This window comes from Pyrus communis, chromosome 6 (genome assembly GCF_041283825.1).
Source record: "Pyrus communis isolate YQ-2024b chromosome 6, ASM4128382v1, whole genome shotgun sequence".
NCBI lineage: Eukaryota > Viridiplantae > Streptophyta > Magnoliopsida > Rosales > Rosaceae > Pyrus > Pyrus communis.
The window spans coordinates 9,400,687-9,419,493 of record NC_142570.1 but is presented as its reverse complement, the minus strand read 5'-3'; the positions used below and the strand labels follow the sequence as shown (position 1 = coordinate 9,419,493).

General features: G+C 35.2%; 3 protein-coding genes across 3 annotated transcripts; all 3 read right to left on the bottom strand.

Annotated features, from left to right (window-relative positions):
- Positions 1–1,736: 1,736 nt before the first annotated feature.
- On the bottom strand, positions 1,737–2,625 carry LOC137711626 (disease resistance response protein 206). Its single transcript, XM_068450882.2, has one exon. The coding sequence runs from the start codon at positions 2,505–2,507 to the stop codon at positions 1,950–1,952; it is 558 nt and encodes a 185-aa protein (XP_068306983.1). The 5' UTR covers positions 2,508–2,625; the 3' UTR covers positions 1,737–1,949.
- Positions 2,626–11,210: 8,585 nt separating this feature from the next.
- LOC137709828 (dirigent protein 5-like) lies at positions 11,211–11,720 on the bottom strand. The gene has a single exon (XM_088696212.1). The coding sequence runs from the start codon at positions 11,661–11,663 to the stop codon at positions 11,211–11,213; it is 453 nt and encodes a 150-aa protein (XP_088552338.1). The 5' UTR covers positions 11,664–11,720.
- A 472-nt stretch (positions 11,721–12,192) lies between these two features.
- LOC148696253 (secreted RxLR effector protein 161-like) lies at positions 12,193–12,833 on the bottom strand. The gene is made up of 2 exons (XM_088695167.1): positions 12,450–12,833; positions 12,193–12,348 (listed from the first exon to the last, which is right to left on the bottom strand). The coding sequence occupies exons 1-2, from the start codon at positions 12,831–12,833 to the stop codon at positions 12,193–12,195; spliced, it is 540 nt and encodes a 179-aa protein (XP_088551293.1).
- Between the last annotated feature and the right edge of the window lie 5,974 nt (positions 12,834–18,807).

Sequence of the window (18,807 nt, the reverse complement as noted above, 5' to 3'; positions counted from 1 at the left end):
ATTAAATTAGTTTAAATAGGGTTTTAAAAGTCTTTTGATAAATGGTTAAATATGTCATTAAAGTTTTTATTAACAGGTGGCTGGAGAAATAGGACATGTGTGTGGCTTGATCAACACTCAAAAAATAAAATAGCAAAATATGATTCGTGTGAAATTACATTACTATCGATGATTTTACTTTGTAATATAATAACAAATTGTTTTTTCACCCTGTTTTGGTTGACAAAGAAAGTTATGTTAATATATAGTTTAGATATGAAAAGATGCTTGAAATGCAACCCTAAAAGTTATTTTTTCACCGGTAAAGATTTATCACAAAGACGGTAGGTGCAATAAACTACCATATTAGGACACACGCAATGTAATTACTAGCAAGTGAGATCACGTCAAAATCATTGTTGACAAGTGAGGCCACATCACTCGCTTACCGAGAGTTAAGTAAGGTGGGGCTACCACATATCTAGCCAAATAAGGTTGTGCCCCCACAAACAGGACTAGGAAGAGTAAATCCACTATGAAGATCAGTTATAGGAGGTGGATCCTACCCACCAAGAATAAGAAAACCAACTCAAAGTCATATATCTAGAGCTCAAAATCAAGGGAAAAGGGCTTGGGAGGGGTAGATCTCTATTTTTGGGCAGAGGCTCCATCAAAGACATGGAAAATGGTTGCCCACAAAGCGGTGGGGGAGAAGAGGTGTTGGGCAACACCAATAAAATGAAGAAAAAGGGGAAAAGGGGAAGGGGCGCCGAAGCATCGGTCAAGGGGAAATGAAGGGGGATGGGAGTAGGGGTTCTATGGACTAGGAGGGGGTGGTTAAGAGGAGGGCGATAGATGATGCCACTGTACCCTCAAGCCGGAGTAAGGGGCAACAAGTATGGTGTTGGGCTGCGGTTTTAAGAGATACACATAGTTAATTTGAGGGTGATCTTTGTTGAATGTCATTAAGCAGGAAAAGCATTTGATATAGTGGTCGTAGCCGACAAGCAGTTACCATCTTGTGTATTTGTTGTACACACTTACACGCTTATTTTTCTACCCACTTTATATGCAGAAGAATGGAGTCTCACATCGAATATAAAACAAAATAATATATATTTCATACATGGGAGGTTCGTTAATATTACTGAGACTTAGCGATAAAATTCTACACCTACTAATAATGATATCAATGACGTTGGCGATCAGTCATATTGAGCCAAAACATTTGAGTTTTCCATGATGTAATCAAGTAATGATAAGTAATTTAGTATTGTATCAATCACAAGTAGTCGGGTGACGCATTCTCAAGTCCGCTCAAGAAGTCATCAAGTTGCCTCTAAAGCTTTTCATATTTTTTTAGGATTCATAATTAACCTGCTTTCACCAAAGTGATGTTCATAACCTGCTTTTCAACAAAGTGATGTGAAAGACGTAATGAGACATATTAATAAGTATATCTTCCGGTTATATGCTAGAATCTCTCGTAAAAAGTATCACTGTTTTAACTTTTAAGTTCATCCCTTCTCTCAAAATGGCAAAATTTGTGTGTTTGTTTAGTACATGATCTGCTATTTCCACGTTGTGATCGTAATTATTTGTAATCATCCCCTAATCACGATGAAGTACTAATTAAATCCCCTCTGTTCTTGAACTTCTTTTGTGTAGTTGTATATGTTCATAAAACAATGGTGCATTTCCATATGAGGCTTGCAGTTGGATAGTCTTAAAATTCATGCACTGGATCAAAATGCAGCTTATTTGTCAAAAAGAAGTATATGTAAGCAAAATGATTGAAATTACAAAAGTGACTGTTTAAGCATATCACTTATTGATGGACTACAAGCGCATTCTTAGCAAACTCTAATTAAGCACTCCATGAAGCGGAACATATTTGAACACCATTCTCAGTAATTCCCCACATACCAAAACTCATAATACTAAATATATATTTATTAACAACCACAAATTTACCAACACTCATAGAACTTGATATCCACCTTGAGCCTGAAGTAGACTTCACCTTCAAATGAATCCGTGTGTATGGTTGCTACTCCCCGGTGCATGAAAAAGTCCCCGGTGCCACCCACGACGGATATGTCCCTATATTTAATCAAAATGGGGTCGGCTCCGATGAAATTTATTGTGCCTTGGTAGTCTGTGCTGTTTAGATAAAATGAGAAGCCAAGCCAAGCAGTGAATGTGTTCTTTGTATCATACATGTACATCCCTTGTGCTCTGCCCACAGGCTTGGAGTGCAGATTGTTGTCGAGGGTAATGGGGTCATCGAAAACCGCTATGTTCCCGAAATGAAAATTCGGTGCCAAGATGGTTAGGTTGGATCCTTGAGGGGCTGCCACAATCGCAGATGTAGCATTGGCAGCATTTTTTCCATTGTAAATAATGTCATGGAAGAATAGCACCAAGTGCTTGCATGGTTTGTACTTGTCTTTGTGTTTTGGGAAGGCTGAAGATATAGCGAGGAACATGAAGAAGAATATTAGAACTGAGGAACTTCTTGCTTCCATTGTGGGATATGCAATGAAGACCAGATGCAAAGAGAGAAACAAAAAGGAGAGGAATACTTCAAGCTCAGTAAAATGAGCTTTTGTTATTGCTCTACTTGTGAGTTTGCTATCTGTCTCTGTCTTTTTATAAGCACTTGGACGCTTCAAAACCTAAAAAGCTAAAATTAAAGGGAATTGTTATTGGCACTTCAAATTTCTTATTCTACACTTCAAATTTTCTATATTTAGAAAGAAAAATACACTTGTAAGGAGTGTAGAATGAGATTTTTAAAATGTTAATATCATGTTCCAAATTAAATTAATTATATATATATATATATATATATATATTGTTGTTTACTGTATGAATGGAGATGAGGATTCCAAGCTTCTGTTAATAGACTTTTCCTCTTATTGTCGGTTTGCTTGCCACCCACCACCAGTACTATGACCTTATAATATAATATAATGTACATCACCAAGAAAATGACCCAAGTGTTTTTATATGTAGTGATTAAAGTCCCTAGTAATATCACTTCTAGTACTAGGTAGAGAATACACGAATGGTTATCTTTTTTTTCTTCTTCAGGTAATGCTAGGTAGATCAAATTTTCAAATCAAATAATGTGTCACCAATAAGAAATAAGCACGTTAATCAACAATTAAATAATAATTCAATCATCAGCTTTCATATCATTTGGTTTACAAAATGAATAATGCTAGGAAGACCAAATTTTAAACCAAATTTGCAAACTAAAATGATGTGGTTGTTGATGATTGGATTATTATTTAAGCTTTGATTAATGTGCTTATTTCCTATTGACGACACATTATTTGGTTTGTAAATTTAGTTTAAAATTTTGGTCCTTTTAGCATTATCCTTACAAAATTTTATCTACAAATTTAACCTTCATAACATTACTTTTTATTTTATTTTATTTATTTTATTTTTTAAGAGGAGTTTTCTGAAAGACGGTTCGTCTTTTGCGTTTGACATTTTTGAGATAAACCAAGCATTAAGCAGTTCAAAAAAATTTCCAAAAGTTGTAGGCTTAACAGCCAAATACATGAACAATTCCTATTGATGCTAATCAAATAATATATCATACTAACTAGTTTTATCGATTGCCTTTCATCATTTAAATATTTTCTAAGCAAAAGTTAGCCACTTATGATTTTTGCTCAAGTTGTACAGTGAAGAGCACGACAAGAACGAGATCAATCAAAATTTCAGGCCAGGCTGCTAAATATAATAACAAAGAGAAAAAGCTTTAATAAGTGTTGGCCTCAAATTCCAGTGGACTTGTAAAGTGTAAAGTTACTCGATCTTCAAGAATGATGACAAATTGAAAAATAAAAGTAAGGTTAAAAAATGGGGAAAAATGGACCAGGAAAAACGAGCAAAAAGAAATACGAGGATGAGATGTCACAAGTCATAAACAAGCAAATTAAGTAGAAGAGTAATGTTTTATTTCCAAAGACAGATTCATAAAATGTAAAATTGCCAAAGTTTAGAGTGATATTCTTGGGAATTGGATTCCATCCCGATCTATTTTGTGGGGATCTTAAGAATTTTCACATCTTAATCATTCATTGTGTATATCAAAAATCATTTGACTTTTTTAATTTAAAATTAAACGCAAATAGTATCTGACGAAAACTGACCGAACGATGTACGATGAACGATTACTATATGGGAATCCCTAAGATCATCCCAAAGTGGATCCGGAAATGATCCTTTTTCATATTCTTAGCCTTTGGGTGAAAACAATTATATGTGCACAAGACTAGTTGCAGCAGGAGAAAAGTATTAAGACTGATTGGGGTCCATATATATTCTCAATTTTGTGCACCTTTTTGCGTTCCATTCTGGTGGGAGATTAGTGGAGGTAGGTGTCGATTTAGCTTTTACTGTTGGTCCAAATGAAAAGTGACATAAAATGGTACGTAAGTCCTGGTAAGTCCAATCTCGAGTAGTCCATGTCTGCCTCATAAAATTCAAAGAAGATACTAAGCATCTTTTCATTGGAAGTCTGGATTTCTATCATTAATCAAGAAAAATCTAATCATTATGTTTTTATTTGAAAGAAAATACCACATTTTATTATTGTATGGTTGTTTGCTTTTTAAATGTGTCGAAAGTGATATGTGGATTGAGATTGGGAGATGATATCTCGATCAGGACTCATATATCGACCTTGTGAAATTTTATCTCCTAGCTAATTATATTGGGGCCAAAACGCTAGAAAAAAAAAACTAAGGCCAAAACGCTAGAAAAAAAAACTAACTAATTACTGCAAATGGTTTTCGGCCTAACATTAGCTTTTGCATAATTTCCGAATATTAAATGTCATTTTATTCACACAACTTTTATGTTAAATATACCACACATCATAAGGTTTTGTCTGGTATTGCATTTTTTTCATCAAAAGCTAATTTACATTAAAGTTAAGTAATAAAAAAAAGTTTAGTAAAAAAATATCCTACTTATTTTAAAAGCAATGACTTCTCTTTAACCAACAAAAAAAAAAAAAAAAAAAAAAAAAGAGTTGAGTCTTTAATGAATATTTTCAATTTTTGTAATACCCTCATTAGTTTGTTTTTTTTTAAATGACATTATTTATCCTTTTACACACATATCATCCATTGTCAAACAAAGTGACTGCCACCACTACCACTACAAATACTAACATTAAACCACCACCATTACTACAGTTATTGTTGCCACCACCACCATAACCATAATCACGACCATCATAATTGCCACCACAGCCACCATTGCCACCACAACCATAACCACCATGACTACTACCACAACCACAATCGTCGCCATTGACATCACCGCCATTGCCATCACCATCATTGTTGTAATTGCCACCAACAATAGCACAATTGTCATCACTGCCACCACAATTACAACTGCCAACACTGATGCTACCTCCACCCCTACTACTATCGTTACCTCTACACCCTAATCGTTGTCGTTGCAACTACCTCGACTACCATTTTTATTTTTGTTATTATATACAATTATATCATGTCTCTTGAACAAACGACATTTTTGAAAGGTAGACGTATTTCTGATTCTAGTTTTAGAAGGGTTCAATTTTATGGACAAAAAGGCTTTTGATGGTAACGTGGGCATAAAAGTCGATATTGCTAAAACTTTTGATACTTGGAACTGAAATTTTCTTCTCCATGTGCTTTCTAGCTTTGGTTTTTCTCGTATATTTGTGGACTGTGTGCATGTTTTATCATAGTTAGCTCGCTTTTTAATTTTCGTAAATGGCACACTACATGGGTTTTCTCTTGCTCTCAAGGTGTACATCAGGGAGACCCTCTTTCTCCACTCATTTTCTATGTGGTGGAGGATGCTCTGAGCAGGGGCCTATCTTTTCTTTTCTCTGGTTATCATCTTATTTGAAAGAAACATAGTGATTGTGCTTGGGCTGAGGTTATTTGTCGTCATTTTATTTCGCCGCGACTATCTATTTTGGCTTGGCTACTTTTTCATGATAAGATTCCAACTGAGGGTGCACTAAAATGACGTGGTATATCTTTTGATTTTTTTTTGTTGTTTATGTCATAATTCTGAGGAATCTACTGCTCATCTTTTATTCGGTTGTCCGATATCTAGGCTGCTTTGGAGGTGTTAGCATGTCAATTTGGTACTTCTTTGCCTCTTTCAGATTCTTTGGCTGAGTTTTGGGATGTCTATGTGCATAAGCCATTTTTCCAACAGTTGCATAATCTCTAAATATTTGGAAAGCTCGAAATAAATTTATTTTGAGGGTCGGCCAATCTACTTTCGTCGACTTTACATGTCTATCAATTCTAGGTTGGTTTATGGTAGGAAGTTTATACTTGGTTACTCTCAAGGTTATGACACTCATGTCATTTCTTCTTCTCAAGGTTATGACACTCGTGTTCTTCTCTTGGGATCCAAACTATCACTCGAAATGAGCCCACTATTCTTCCTGTGCTTTAGTCTCCACCTTGGTTTCCTTAGATTAAACTTAACACAGATAGTTTGTCTAAAGGAAATCTTGGTGTTACTACATGTGAAGGAGTTTTCAGGGATTGCCATGATCAGTTTATAAGTGGTTTTAGTTTTTCAAACCTACCTTATATTGTGAATATGATCGTTGGATTTATTCCCCTTTGTTAGCTCATATCTATAAAAAGAGGAATACAAAAACGAAAATTATCACCAAATGACTCTTAACATTTTACCTCTTAATTAGCTCATAAGCCTTTTAAACATTTTTGTACATAAGGTATTTAATTTTAACCCTATTGGATTTCAAACTTATTTTAATTTTATGACAGTGGCTGAATAAAATAGATCTGAAAATTTGACCAAAACCTAACAAGGACATGGTAATTATAATTTGTTAAGCTCCTCAAATAATAAGTCGTAGCAATAATATAAGTGGTCAGTAGAGAATGAGTGGTCTGTAATAAATGTGTAATGTTAGGGAGACTAAATTTACAAACTAAATGATATGTCACTAATAGAAATAAGCACGTTTATCAACATGTAAGTAATAAACCAATCATCAACTTCCATATCTTTTAGTTTTCAAAACATTGTCTACAAATTTAGTTTTCCTAGCATTACTCATAACAAATTTAGTGACTTGCATTGCCATACAACAGACTTAAGAGCAACTTCATCCCATTAAGGCAATAATTGCACATGCAATTAGGTAAAGACAATCATTGCCTAGTGAATAGTAAGTGTCCGAGTGCATCTCTACCTCATAAATGAATTGCACATGCAATTGTATTAAAATTATTATTTTTAAATAATCAAAGATAATTTTATGTTTAATTTTGGATAGAAATTTTAACTATTCCGTAATGCCACGTATCATTATTTGAAATTATAACTTATATGGATAGACTTTCAATTAGATTTTTAACCAATCTTGTAGCACTACATGTCATGAGGATAGTTGAAAGTATTTTTGAAATTGAAATATGGTGTAAAGTGGAAGAGGATGATTGAGTATTTATAGGAAATTTTTTATTTTGTATTTTTTTTTAAATTTTTGATAACCTAATTAGTATAGATCGTTGGATTATATTTGTTTTGCAATCCAACAGCCTAGATTGTGCCACTCAGGCCTAAATACAATAAGACATTTTTTGTTAATTTTCTTTTTAATTTTTTTAAGTAGGAAAAATATAGACTAGTAATAATAAATGCTAACGGCCGAAGTTGCACCACGTGTCCTGGCTTTTAGGATTTAAATTCAAAATTATATAAATCATTGGAAATCCAACGGTCTAGAAATATAGTTGTTAGAAATCCAATGGCCCATAATGTGCCACATCGCCCCTCATTCGGTTGGGTTGAGTGCGCCTGTAGTGCGGGCCCCAACACCAATTTTTGGTCGGCTCAATCACCTTTATCCACACGTGAAAACTATGTGCCTGACAAAAAAAAAAAAAAAAAAAAGAAAAAAGCAACGTGGCTGACATCATCCTCACGTTAGATCAACTCGATCGTTGAGATGAGGCATTCCTGCCGATAGAGTAGTGCAGTTTTGCTGGGGTCCCTTATAGCCCAACTGATTAGGTTGGGGTGGATAGACTTTTTTTTGGATTTTGGGGATTAAATTGCTCTATTGTCTAACTAATTGGCATAGGGTGGACTTGCTCTAAGTCTTGACTCCGTGTGAGAAACTGACTCCATTAGACCATCTTCAAATGAGATGTCAAATTCTAAGTGGAATGTCATGTAATCAAATTTGAAGGTTGGAATAAGGTCGAACAGATATGTCAATCCTATGTGGATTGACATATGAAAAAAGGTGATGTCAAATAATTTTTTAATCATTTTATTATGTAAGTTCCATTAATGCACAAATTATAGATTTTGAAAATTTATTTAATTGATTTCTTTTTAAAAAATAGTTCTGCAAATATCATTTATAACAAAAAAAAACATATCGGTTGGAGGAAGAGAAAATATAACATTGCCACGTCAACTATCAAATTAACATTTGAAATTTATATTTTTGACATTTCCATTAGAGATGCTCTTAATTTGCGATAATAATATTTTTGGTTTTTTTAAGAAGTATTTTTCGAGTTTCTTTTAAGTAAAAGTAGGATGCAATGATTTATTTGGTTAATTTATCAGGTAGTGTTACAACTAGTGGAGTCTTTGCTTATGGATGAAATTGAATATTCTTTTAATTATTGGGAATTTTAACGAAAAATTTCATGTACGTTTACCTTAACGAAAAACCACATTTTTATTTTTAAAAGTCAATCCTGGTACTATTCACGTACAACATTTTTTTTTATCGTTTTCGTTAAAATTCAAAGTTTTCAAACTATTTTTTTAAGTTTTCATTTCATTATTTTATAGAAAGCGAAAGGTTAACGTTAGGTTGGTTGGGCCGGTAGACCATTTAACCTAGTCATGTGCTTTGGTTGGTCAATACTGGCCTTTTTGATTATCGAATCTTTATTAATTGGGAATATGCACCCTACTAATACTCAAACACAATCTTCTGATCTGGACTAGCTATATGTTATATATTATTGTCATTATTATTTTAGTATAATTAATGATGCTTTCTAAATTATTGTGTGGTAGCTGACAAACAATAATTCAGAGAATATCGGAGCACTCACCTTAGGTGGCTCATAACCTCAGAATAACTCTCTAAAGAACAAAACTCCTCATTTAGATAACAAGTTGGTTTTGGAAGAAATTAATACAAGTTCCAACCACCTGCTCATGCTTCTTCAAATCTATTTGGAGGCATTTGGTTGGTGAGGTTTTGCAATAGGGAATTCGGAGACGCGGTGGCCGCATGGGATGACGGCTTGGCGTCGGAGGTGATGGAGGTGGAGGAGTATCCGAGTGAGTTGAGGTGTTGCGTTGGGTGCTCGTCGAATTGGGTTGTTTGGTCTTTTTACCTTTTTCTGGTGGGGTGCGTGGGTGCGTGGGGCGGCTTCAGAAGAATGAGGGACAAAATTGGAATTTTAATGAATGTGAGGTGTTTTCATAAGAGTGCTACTAAAACCACTTTATTGTTGTTACTCAATACTGCGGTCTGGTGATATTTCTTTTCATTTGGAAGTAAGAGGTCTTAGATTCGAACCTCATGGATGGCGAATTTGATATCAAATGAGGCTTCTCATCGTGTGACTTTGCCGAACTCCCCATCTTTTTAGTGTAAAAAATATCAATGTACTCAAAAAAAAAAAAAAAATCCTCATTGTGTTATTTTTCCACTCACTTTTTAATGAAAATGTTAATCACTTATTTATCCTTTTATTAAAAGACTTTTATATCCATATCTATACATTCTTTATAATTTTAATTAAATAACTAAAACAAAATAAAGAAAAACTAAAACTAACGAAAATAAATCCATCACCCTCCTAAATCAGCCATCATGGGCCGACGACTATCAAGTCTCCAATCATCCATCACACCTCTCCAGCAGCAAACATCACCCTACTCTCTCTTTTAATTCTGGTAATACCACCTCCAACCTCTCTTCCTCTTCCTCATAGATAAACAACAATGGTCACCGATCACGTGTAGAATAGAGATGCAACAAAGGAGGCAGCCATGGAAGCTAGAGGACGATGACAACCAAGATTTTCAAATCGAATAATACCCAAATCCCAATTGGAATAAACGATTTGGAGCAATCTTCCTCCCCCGTCTTCACTCTATTCCTCCCCTCCTGTTTCTCTCTCTTTGTCCCCCGTGATTCTCTCTTCCTCCCGCTCTTGTTTCTCTCTCTTTCCAAAGGAGATGCCACCAAGCAGGTGTCAAAGGTTTTGGTTTTTGATAGGGTTGGGTGGAGGTGTTAAAATAAAATATATTAAAGGTTATTTTAAGAAAAATGGTAGGTAGAGGAATAACATTTAATTTTTTTTATTTTTTTATCGTGGATGAGATTATAATGTGAGTGTAAAAATAAAATAATAAAGTGGGTCTATCACCAAAATTGTAGGGTATCTATAAAAGTTAAAACAATCCAATTTTAGTCATAAAATGCAATTAGTTAAATTAACTAATGAACTGTCGTATCATTTGATGAAATTGACAAAAAATGAACAACAGAAATAGGATATCTGTTATTATTCTTTGTGAAAATGCCAATGATGATTGTTTGTTGGAATATATCACCAGAAATTAATATGGGAACTATCAACTCTCGAAAGGTGACTTGTATATTAACCTTGGCATATACGACTCTTCAAACAAGAAGTTCCGAAACTAATTGTGATGACTAGTCACAGCACCCTAGAACTTAATCATCTCTATATATTTACTAGTAATTAAGATTGCGATAGAAGTACCTCGATCGCTACATAGTGCAAGCAAATATCTAGAAAATTATCATGGAATCACTTTCACACTAGGGGACATGTGACTAGCAGTATAACGTGGTAATGTTAGGGAGATTAAATTTGTAGATTAAATTTTGAAAATTAAAAGACATGAAAGTTAATTATTGGTTTATTACTTAAGCGTTAATAAACGTGCTCATTCCTATTAATGACACATAATTTAGTTTCTAAATTTAATTTCCCTAGCATTATGTTATAGAAAAGGGCTGGTGCATACAACAGCTTTCTCACAACCAATCATCCCTCCAGTAAAGATCACCTGATCAATTATTATAGGAAGGGCATTGTACTGGCACATTAATCCTAAGCAATATTTTTCCAATCTTAACGTAATTAATAACATTTATACAACTTGATATCCATCTTGAGGCGAAAATAATATTGCCCCTGGAAAGTATCAGTTTGAAGAGTGGCAATCCCTCTAGCCATGAAGAAGTCTCCAGTCCCTCCGACCACCGAAAGATCCCTAGTTTTCCCCGGCATCAAATCCGTACCCATAATATTCAATGTACCCCTGTGCTCACTTGAGTTGAACACCAAATTGAATGCAAACCAAGCTGAGTAGGTGTCTTTCCTGTCGTAAAAATAGAAGCCTTGAGCGTTTGCGATGGGCGGAGAGTGATACTTGTCGTCCCTTGTAATAGGGTCATTAAAGACAACAAGCATACCGAATTGAGAGCCTGGCGCAAGCTTGGTTGGATTTACGGTTGCAGCAGATGTTGCATTAGTCTTATCCTTCTGCGTGCCGTCAAATAGTTTGTCGTGATAATACAGCTGCATTCTCATGCATGGTTTCTCTCCTTTGAACTTTGGGGTTCTGGTTGATAACACGGAGGGGAAAATAATGAGGACAAAATAAGGAAACAAAATTTTGCTGCAAAAGTTGTCAAGGTATTACTTTCCTACTTTTGATCGGATTGTTGTCTTGCTTAGATAGAACTACCTACTTGTTTCCATTTATAGTGGAGTTTGGAGGTTGATTGGTCTGTCATTTTAGTTTTTAGTGGAAGGATTTTTGTTGAAGAATAAATAGAATTTTACTGCTTAACTTTTCTGTATTCCACAATTCTGAATAAAAGGTACATACAATCCTTGTTACAAAAGGAAACAAAAATAAAGGACACAATATCCTTCCTAAAACATGACTCTAATAATTACAAAATATTTACATTCCCCTTTTTTCCTAAATATTGACTTATTTCAATACTCCCCCTCAAGTTGGAGCATATATATTACTCATGCCCAACTTGACAAGTGAGTCATCGAACCTCCTACTACACACGGCATGGGTAAGAATATCTGCAAGTTGTTCCTCTCAGTTCACAAACGGTATGGACACAATCTTCTTCTCCAGCTTTTCTTTGATAAAATGTCTGTCAACCTCAACATACTTAGTCCTGTTATGCTGTACTGGATTCTCAGCAATTTCTCTAGCGGACTTATTATCACAACACAACTTCATTGCCTCCTTCTGTTTAAAACCAAGACTCCAAAGTAATTTTCGTAGCCAAAGAATCTCACACACACCATGTGCCATACCCCTATACTCGGCTTTGTAGAAGACCGTGATACCACATTCTGCTTCTTGCTCTGCCACGTAACCAAATTACCTCCAACAAATGTAAAATACTCAGATGTAGACCTTCTATCAGTCACATCACCTGCCCAATCACCATCAGTAAATCCATCAATCCTTATATGTCCATGACATTCATACAAAATTCCTTTACCCAGGGCAGACTTCAAATATGCCAAGATTCTCATTACCGCCGCCATATGATCCACACTAGGTGAGTGCATAAATTGACTTACCACACTTACGGCATAGACAATATCCGGACGAGTGTGAGACAAATAAATCAGCCTCCCCACTAGTCTTTGATATCTACCTCTGTCAACCGGTTCCTGATTTGGATAAATCCTCAAATAATGTTTCTCCACGATAGGTGTGTCCATAGGTTTACATCCCAGCATGCCTGTTTCTTTTAATAAATCCAAAACGTATTTACGTTGAGACAAGAAAATACCTCTAGATGACCGAGTGACTTCCACACCAAGAAAATATTTCAAATCTCCCAAATTCTTCATCTCGAACTCGGCTGCAAGGTTTTGTTCTAACTTCATCATCTCTTCAGAATCATCACCCGTTATTATCATGTCATCCACATAAATAATTAAGGCCGTCTCTTTACCACTTCTCCACTTCACAATAAGTGATGGGACAATGACAGAACCAATAAGTGATGGGACAATGACAGAACCAATAAACAATCATGTAACGAAAGAAAGGGCGCAATAGACACTGTTCCCGCTCCAACAACAGCAGCAGTAGTACCATTGGCAATTGCCACACACTTTCTATGAGAATCTTTCATGGACTGAAACAATGTTCTATCATACGTCATATGATCCGTTGCACCGGAATCTAAAATCTAACCTGTATTGGTCATTGTAATCACACATGCGATAATAATACACGACAATTATAGTACCAAACAAACAGAACCACACGCTACAAGAAACACACAAATCTCATTCCAAAATTGCAATTCACACGGCAAAGCAGCAGACTATCCTCCAATTGCTTAAGTACATCAATAATTCATGTCAAAAAGAGAAACAAAAAATTGAAAGTAAGAAGTCAAGGCAACGATTGAAAGCTTCAATTGCCACCAAGAATCCACGCTGCAATCCAGAAAAAAGGCACAAAATCCAAGATGCTACAATCCACATAGCACAACCAGAAGCCAATACATGGCACGACCAAATTGTTACAGCAACTGAACACGGTGCTGCTGTATTGGAATACAAAGCACATCACCACACATGGCAGCAGCAAGATCACACTGCTGCAAATCCAATATACACGGCCTAACCGATTTCTGCAACCAGCAGCGCAGGAAAAAGTAGACCGAACACAACAGTGGAAGAAAATATTGGTTTACAGTTTCTAGGGTTACGGAAAATTTGGCTCTGATGCCAAATAGAATTTTACGGCTTAACTTTTCTGTATTCCATAATTCTGAATAAAAGATACATACAATCCTTGTTACAAAAGGAAACAAAAATAAAGGACACAATATCCTTCCTAAAACATGACTCTGATAATTACAAAATATTTACATTCCTTTTTTCTTAAATATTGACATATTCCAATAGAATATGCCGGACTTCTTTTTTACAAAATTTTAAGCACAAAGTCTTGTACTTTGCTCTATTTTTTTAACAATAGAAAACTTAGAAATTGCCGAAATATTCAATATTTTGGGCCGTCCGGGAATCATTATGGTTCAATATTAATGAAAAGACTTAGGGTGTTGTACTTATCCCCAACCATATTTTGATTCCTGTGTGAATTAGGTCGAGATGCTGCTGCAGCCAGTACCCAAATGGCCTGAAACTGAAGTGGCCCGTATCAACTTCGGCTGTTTTGCAACCCTAGGCGGCTAAACGGATTTATGTAAATTTATTATATATCTTGTAAATAAGCCTATTTACACTTTAAAAAAAAATAAAAAAAATATATACTTGTATGGATAATAAAAGAATGATAAAATGCAAAAATATGCAAAAATAGAAGTAGAAGAATACACAAAGTACATCCATCGAACAAGTTCAATATTTAAAAAGCAGTAAGCATATAATCATAATGAGGAGTATTCTTGAATGATAGACTAAATTCTTCTTGTTCATGATCCTTACATTGGATTGGACGTAGACTAAATTATTTAACCTTGTTGTATCTAGTTTATTTCTTTTCTTTGTATGTATCACCTTAAAAGTGCTCCAATTCATTTCACAATTGGATGAACTTGTAGTCAATCCATCCTTTGCAAATTAGGTACACCATTTCCATAAGTATACCACCATGAAACTAAAAAAAAAAAAACGAAAAGACACAGCTAATTAAAAAAAAAAAAAAAAAAAAAAACCAAACCGCCTAGCTCCAAACCGAATTTTTGAAACGATTTGCCCTAAATTGCGGCGTTACTTGACCACCTAAGTCGATTTTTAGAACACTGTTATTAGCACATGACTCCATGTGAGTGTACCAGTGCTAATAAAATTAGTACGTGCAAATTTTGGTCCAAATATCCTTATTTATTGGCACATGACTTTGTATGAATGTATTCGTGTTATGTAAGTTATTCATTGTCTAATCATAATGACAAGCATATTATTATTGTTATTATTTACGTTGGGGGACTAAACAAGATCGCAAACGATGGAAAGTGCTTTAACACTATTGTTGTAAGCATTTTTGCTCATATGTGTTTCTGTTATAGATATTTTTAATAGAAACATGCCGGATATTTTATTTAAAACAATTGCACCAACTAGATGCTTCTCCATAAGATAAAAAAAAACAATTAAAAATGCCTTATACTATCATTTTGATTTTTTTATGTCAAACATTATAGCAAGCTTTTAATTTTGAATTCAAAACCATAAAAATGAATTCTATTCACTATTCACACTATAAGCCTCGACGCTTCATTAAACTTGGTATTTTCTCTAGTGGACTCTCTCTGTGTATGAAATTTTCTGTCTTTCTTAAAGACATTACACTGAAAAAAAACCCTCTTTTCTTCTATATTTTTAACTTCAACCTTAGTTATTGACATGGTTAATTGTGATTATAATGATCCTAGTTTGAAGTCCTGCTAATAGTCTATGTATTAACTTATTCTAAAATATTATACTTATATCGCCGATTCCAATAAAAACTACTATTTATTATTCTATATCTTTTTTGTTTGTTTGGATTATTATGTTAGATTTTACAGTTTTATTTTTATTTGATTATTATATATTTTATGTAGGAACAAAAGATGTTATTTTAGATAATTATTTAAGATAGCTCACCTATAAAACAAATCCTAGCTCTGCCCTTGAATACCTTCTAAGTAGGAATTTGCAAATCCTTCTGACATATCTTTATAAAGCGCGTAGGATATGGTACATTTCTAATCCATCTAACCTTTTAACTTGACCTCAAACTAGGTGAGTGTAACAAGCCGTTCCTAATTTTACGATTTTATAAATTTTAAAAGTGTGAAATTGTGAAAATGCCATTTGAGGCGAGATTGTTGACTTTCATTGACCGTCATTTCATGACTCGTACGAGTTATTATTTTACCATATTCTTGAAGTACTCAACGGTACAAAAGCGTAGATGCAAGTAGAATCGTAATTAGAGTTACGATGAAGGTTTTACGGAACTACAAATCCTAAAAATACTTTGGTAAAAATTACTATTTATATTTTATATATTTTTCATAATTATCATATTATTATTTTAATATTTCCTGATTGGATATTTTAAATATTTAAATAATTTATTTTTGGCCAGTAGGCCCACACATCACAAACTCTCCACCCTCTCCCTACCGCGTGTCCCTCTTCCCTCACTCTCCCAGACCTCTCTCTTCCCTCTTCTCTCAGTCTCTCTCTTGTCCCTTTCATCTTTCTCACTCTAACTCCCTCTCACCTTTGCGAACACCAAATGGCCATGAGGCCGAGACCATCACCTTGCCACCTTCCACGGAAAATCACACCTGTAACATCCCACATAGCCCAGGGGAGTGATCTTTATATGTATATTCCCATCTCTACCTAGCACGAGGCCTTTTGGGAGCTCACTGGCTTCGGGTTCCGTAGGAACTCCGAAGTTAAGCGAGAAGAGGGCTAGAGCAATCCCATGATGGGTGACCCACTGGGAAGTTGCTCGTGAGTTCCCAAAAACAAAACCGTGAAGGAATGGTAAGCCCAAAACGGACAATATCGTGCTACGGTAGTGGAGTCGGGCTCGGGAAATGGTTCCGCTTGGGCAGGGATGTGACAACACCACCACCAAATAACCTCACCACTCATCAAGTTACCAATGTCCAAGTATAGAAATAGAGAACCAAGTGGTGAACGAGAACCCAGATTGTGACCTCCATTTTTTTCGGCGAGGACCTCGTGGATTTTGGTGAGGGTAAGTCTCGAAAATAACCTAAAACTTAGTGGATCGTGTCTTGGTTTGTATTTCTAGTTATTCTAAGGTTTTTGGTGGGGGTTTTGATACAAAAATAACACGGGGGAAAGTTCCCTAGATTTCCGACGAGAAACCCAGCCTTTGCAGGGTTTTTTTGGGCCGATCCCGGCTTGGCTTAACCTCATTTTGGCATACCCTTATTCCTGATCTCCTAAGCTTCATTTTGATCTTTATTTCAATGAAAATAGTTAAGAATCAAGCTTGAACAGAGCTCGGGAAGTTTCCTGGCCAAACTCGGTCTAGTTCTGGCCTTCTTCTTTGTTAGGTTAGACCGACCAGCGAGCCCAAACGGGTTAACCCGACTCGAGAAAAAAAATAAATACATAAAATTCTAAAGCCTAGATTCACGATCCAGATCTGGATCCAAACCAGGATCCTACCCGGCCCATTTCCAAAAATGTATCTGGAATATTTGTAGAATATTCTTTGAAATACTCTTAGAAGGTTCCTTAAGTTGACTTTTTCAAAATTTTCTCGAAAACCCTTCTAGGCTAATTTCAACGCCCCAAGTCCTTTTTTGGCATCTATTTAGTGAAACTTCAAAGTTTTAACATAGTTGACCACCGAGGCGGCTCGGTCGATTTTTTAGGGTTGACCTTTGACTTTTTCGTTGATTATTTATGAAATTTACCTGAGACCCTTCTTAGGGTATTTCAACGCGCTAATTTCGAATCCGCCATCCGTTTCTCCAAATTCAAATGTTTTAATTGAGTTTTACTAATGGGTCTATTATGCTTAGGTAAATTAGCATTAGCAATCCGCAATTACTTGCTCGAACGGCTGCAACCTTGTAAGTATCTGTGAATGAGTCTTTTCTTTTATATATGCATACATACATATATATATATATGTATATATATTTGTTTAGTTTCCATATATACATCTAATAACGAATTTTCTATGTGATGCCGTAATTAAATTAACATTTATAAGAAATGTCGTAATGATGAGAATTAGGAAATCATTATAAATCCTACGTGATGCTTTAATTAGATTTATGGCTATGAATAGTATTATGTTGATTAGAATTATCGAATTATTGTGGCATGACTATATTTATGTTATCTGCTCATCATGTGCTACACTAGTGTCAACAATCACCTGAGCGAGGGCCAGGTTTCACGTGTATGTTCACGTCACACCGTATGCCCACTTTGGATCAATTGTAGGTGCCGGTCATGTCCTAGATTGCTATAGGCAATTAGTACTCGTATATGGATGCACATAATGCAAGTGTTCACCAGATTGTAGTACTAGAGCGTAAATCATTATTACACCCCGTCCTGTTCATGTCAGAATACCTCTACATGAACTCGTGTGTCAGCATGTGTCAATGAGCACTTAATGTGATATGTTTATTTCTGCGAGGTATTGTGATTACTAGAAGTTATATGCTTATTTACCAATTTTGTGACGTATTGAATTCTTGAGATATTGCAGGTTACAATAAGTATTTTCATACTATGCGTAGTATGTATATTTTGGAAACTATACTTGTTTTACGACGAGGGGTTATTATGTTTTCAAAAAGGTTTTTACAAAGCTTTATTTTTAGGCCCACTCACCTTTGTTTTTCACCCCTCCAGGTTTTAGTAGTTGAGCTTTCGTGTCGACGAGGATTCTTGGCAAACTTTGGTATAAGTGTTTACCTCCGATAGTATAATTCTCATTCTACCTTACTGTACTTTACTTATGCTCTGACATTACGTGTGAATGAGTTCATTCCCGCTCACTAGCACACTCTTACATTTAGGCACTTTTAGGTTTAAATTTACTCACATTTTCCACATCACTACACTTTATGGCTTCGTCACCCTCTGGTGTCGGTCAACACAGCTTGATTCGAAGTCCACATGGACATTTCAGGTTGGGTGTGTCAGTGAGTAATTT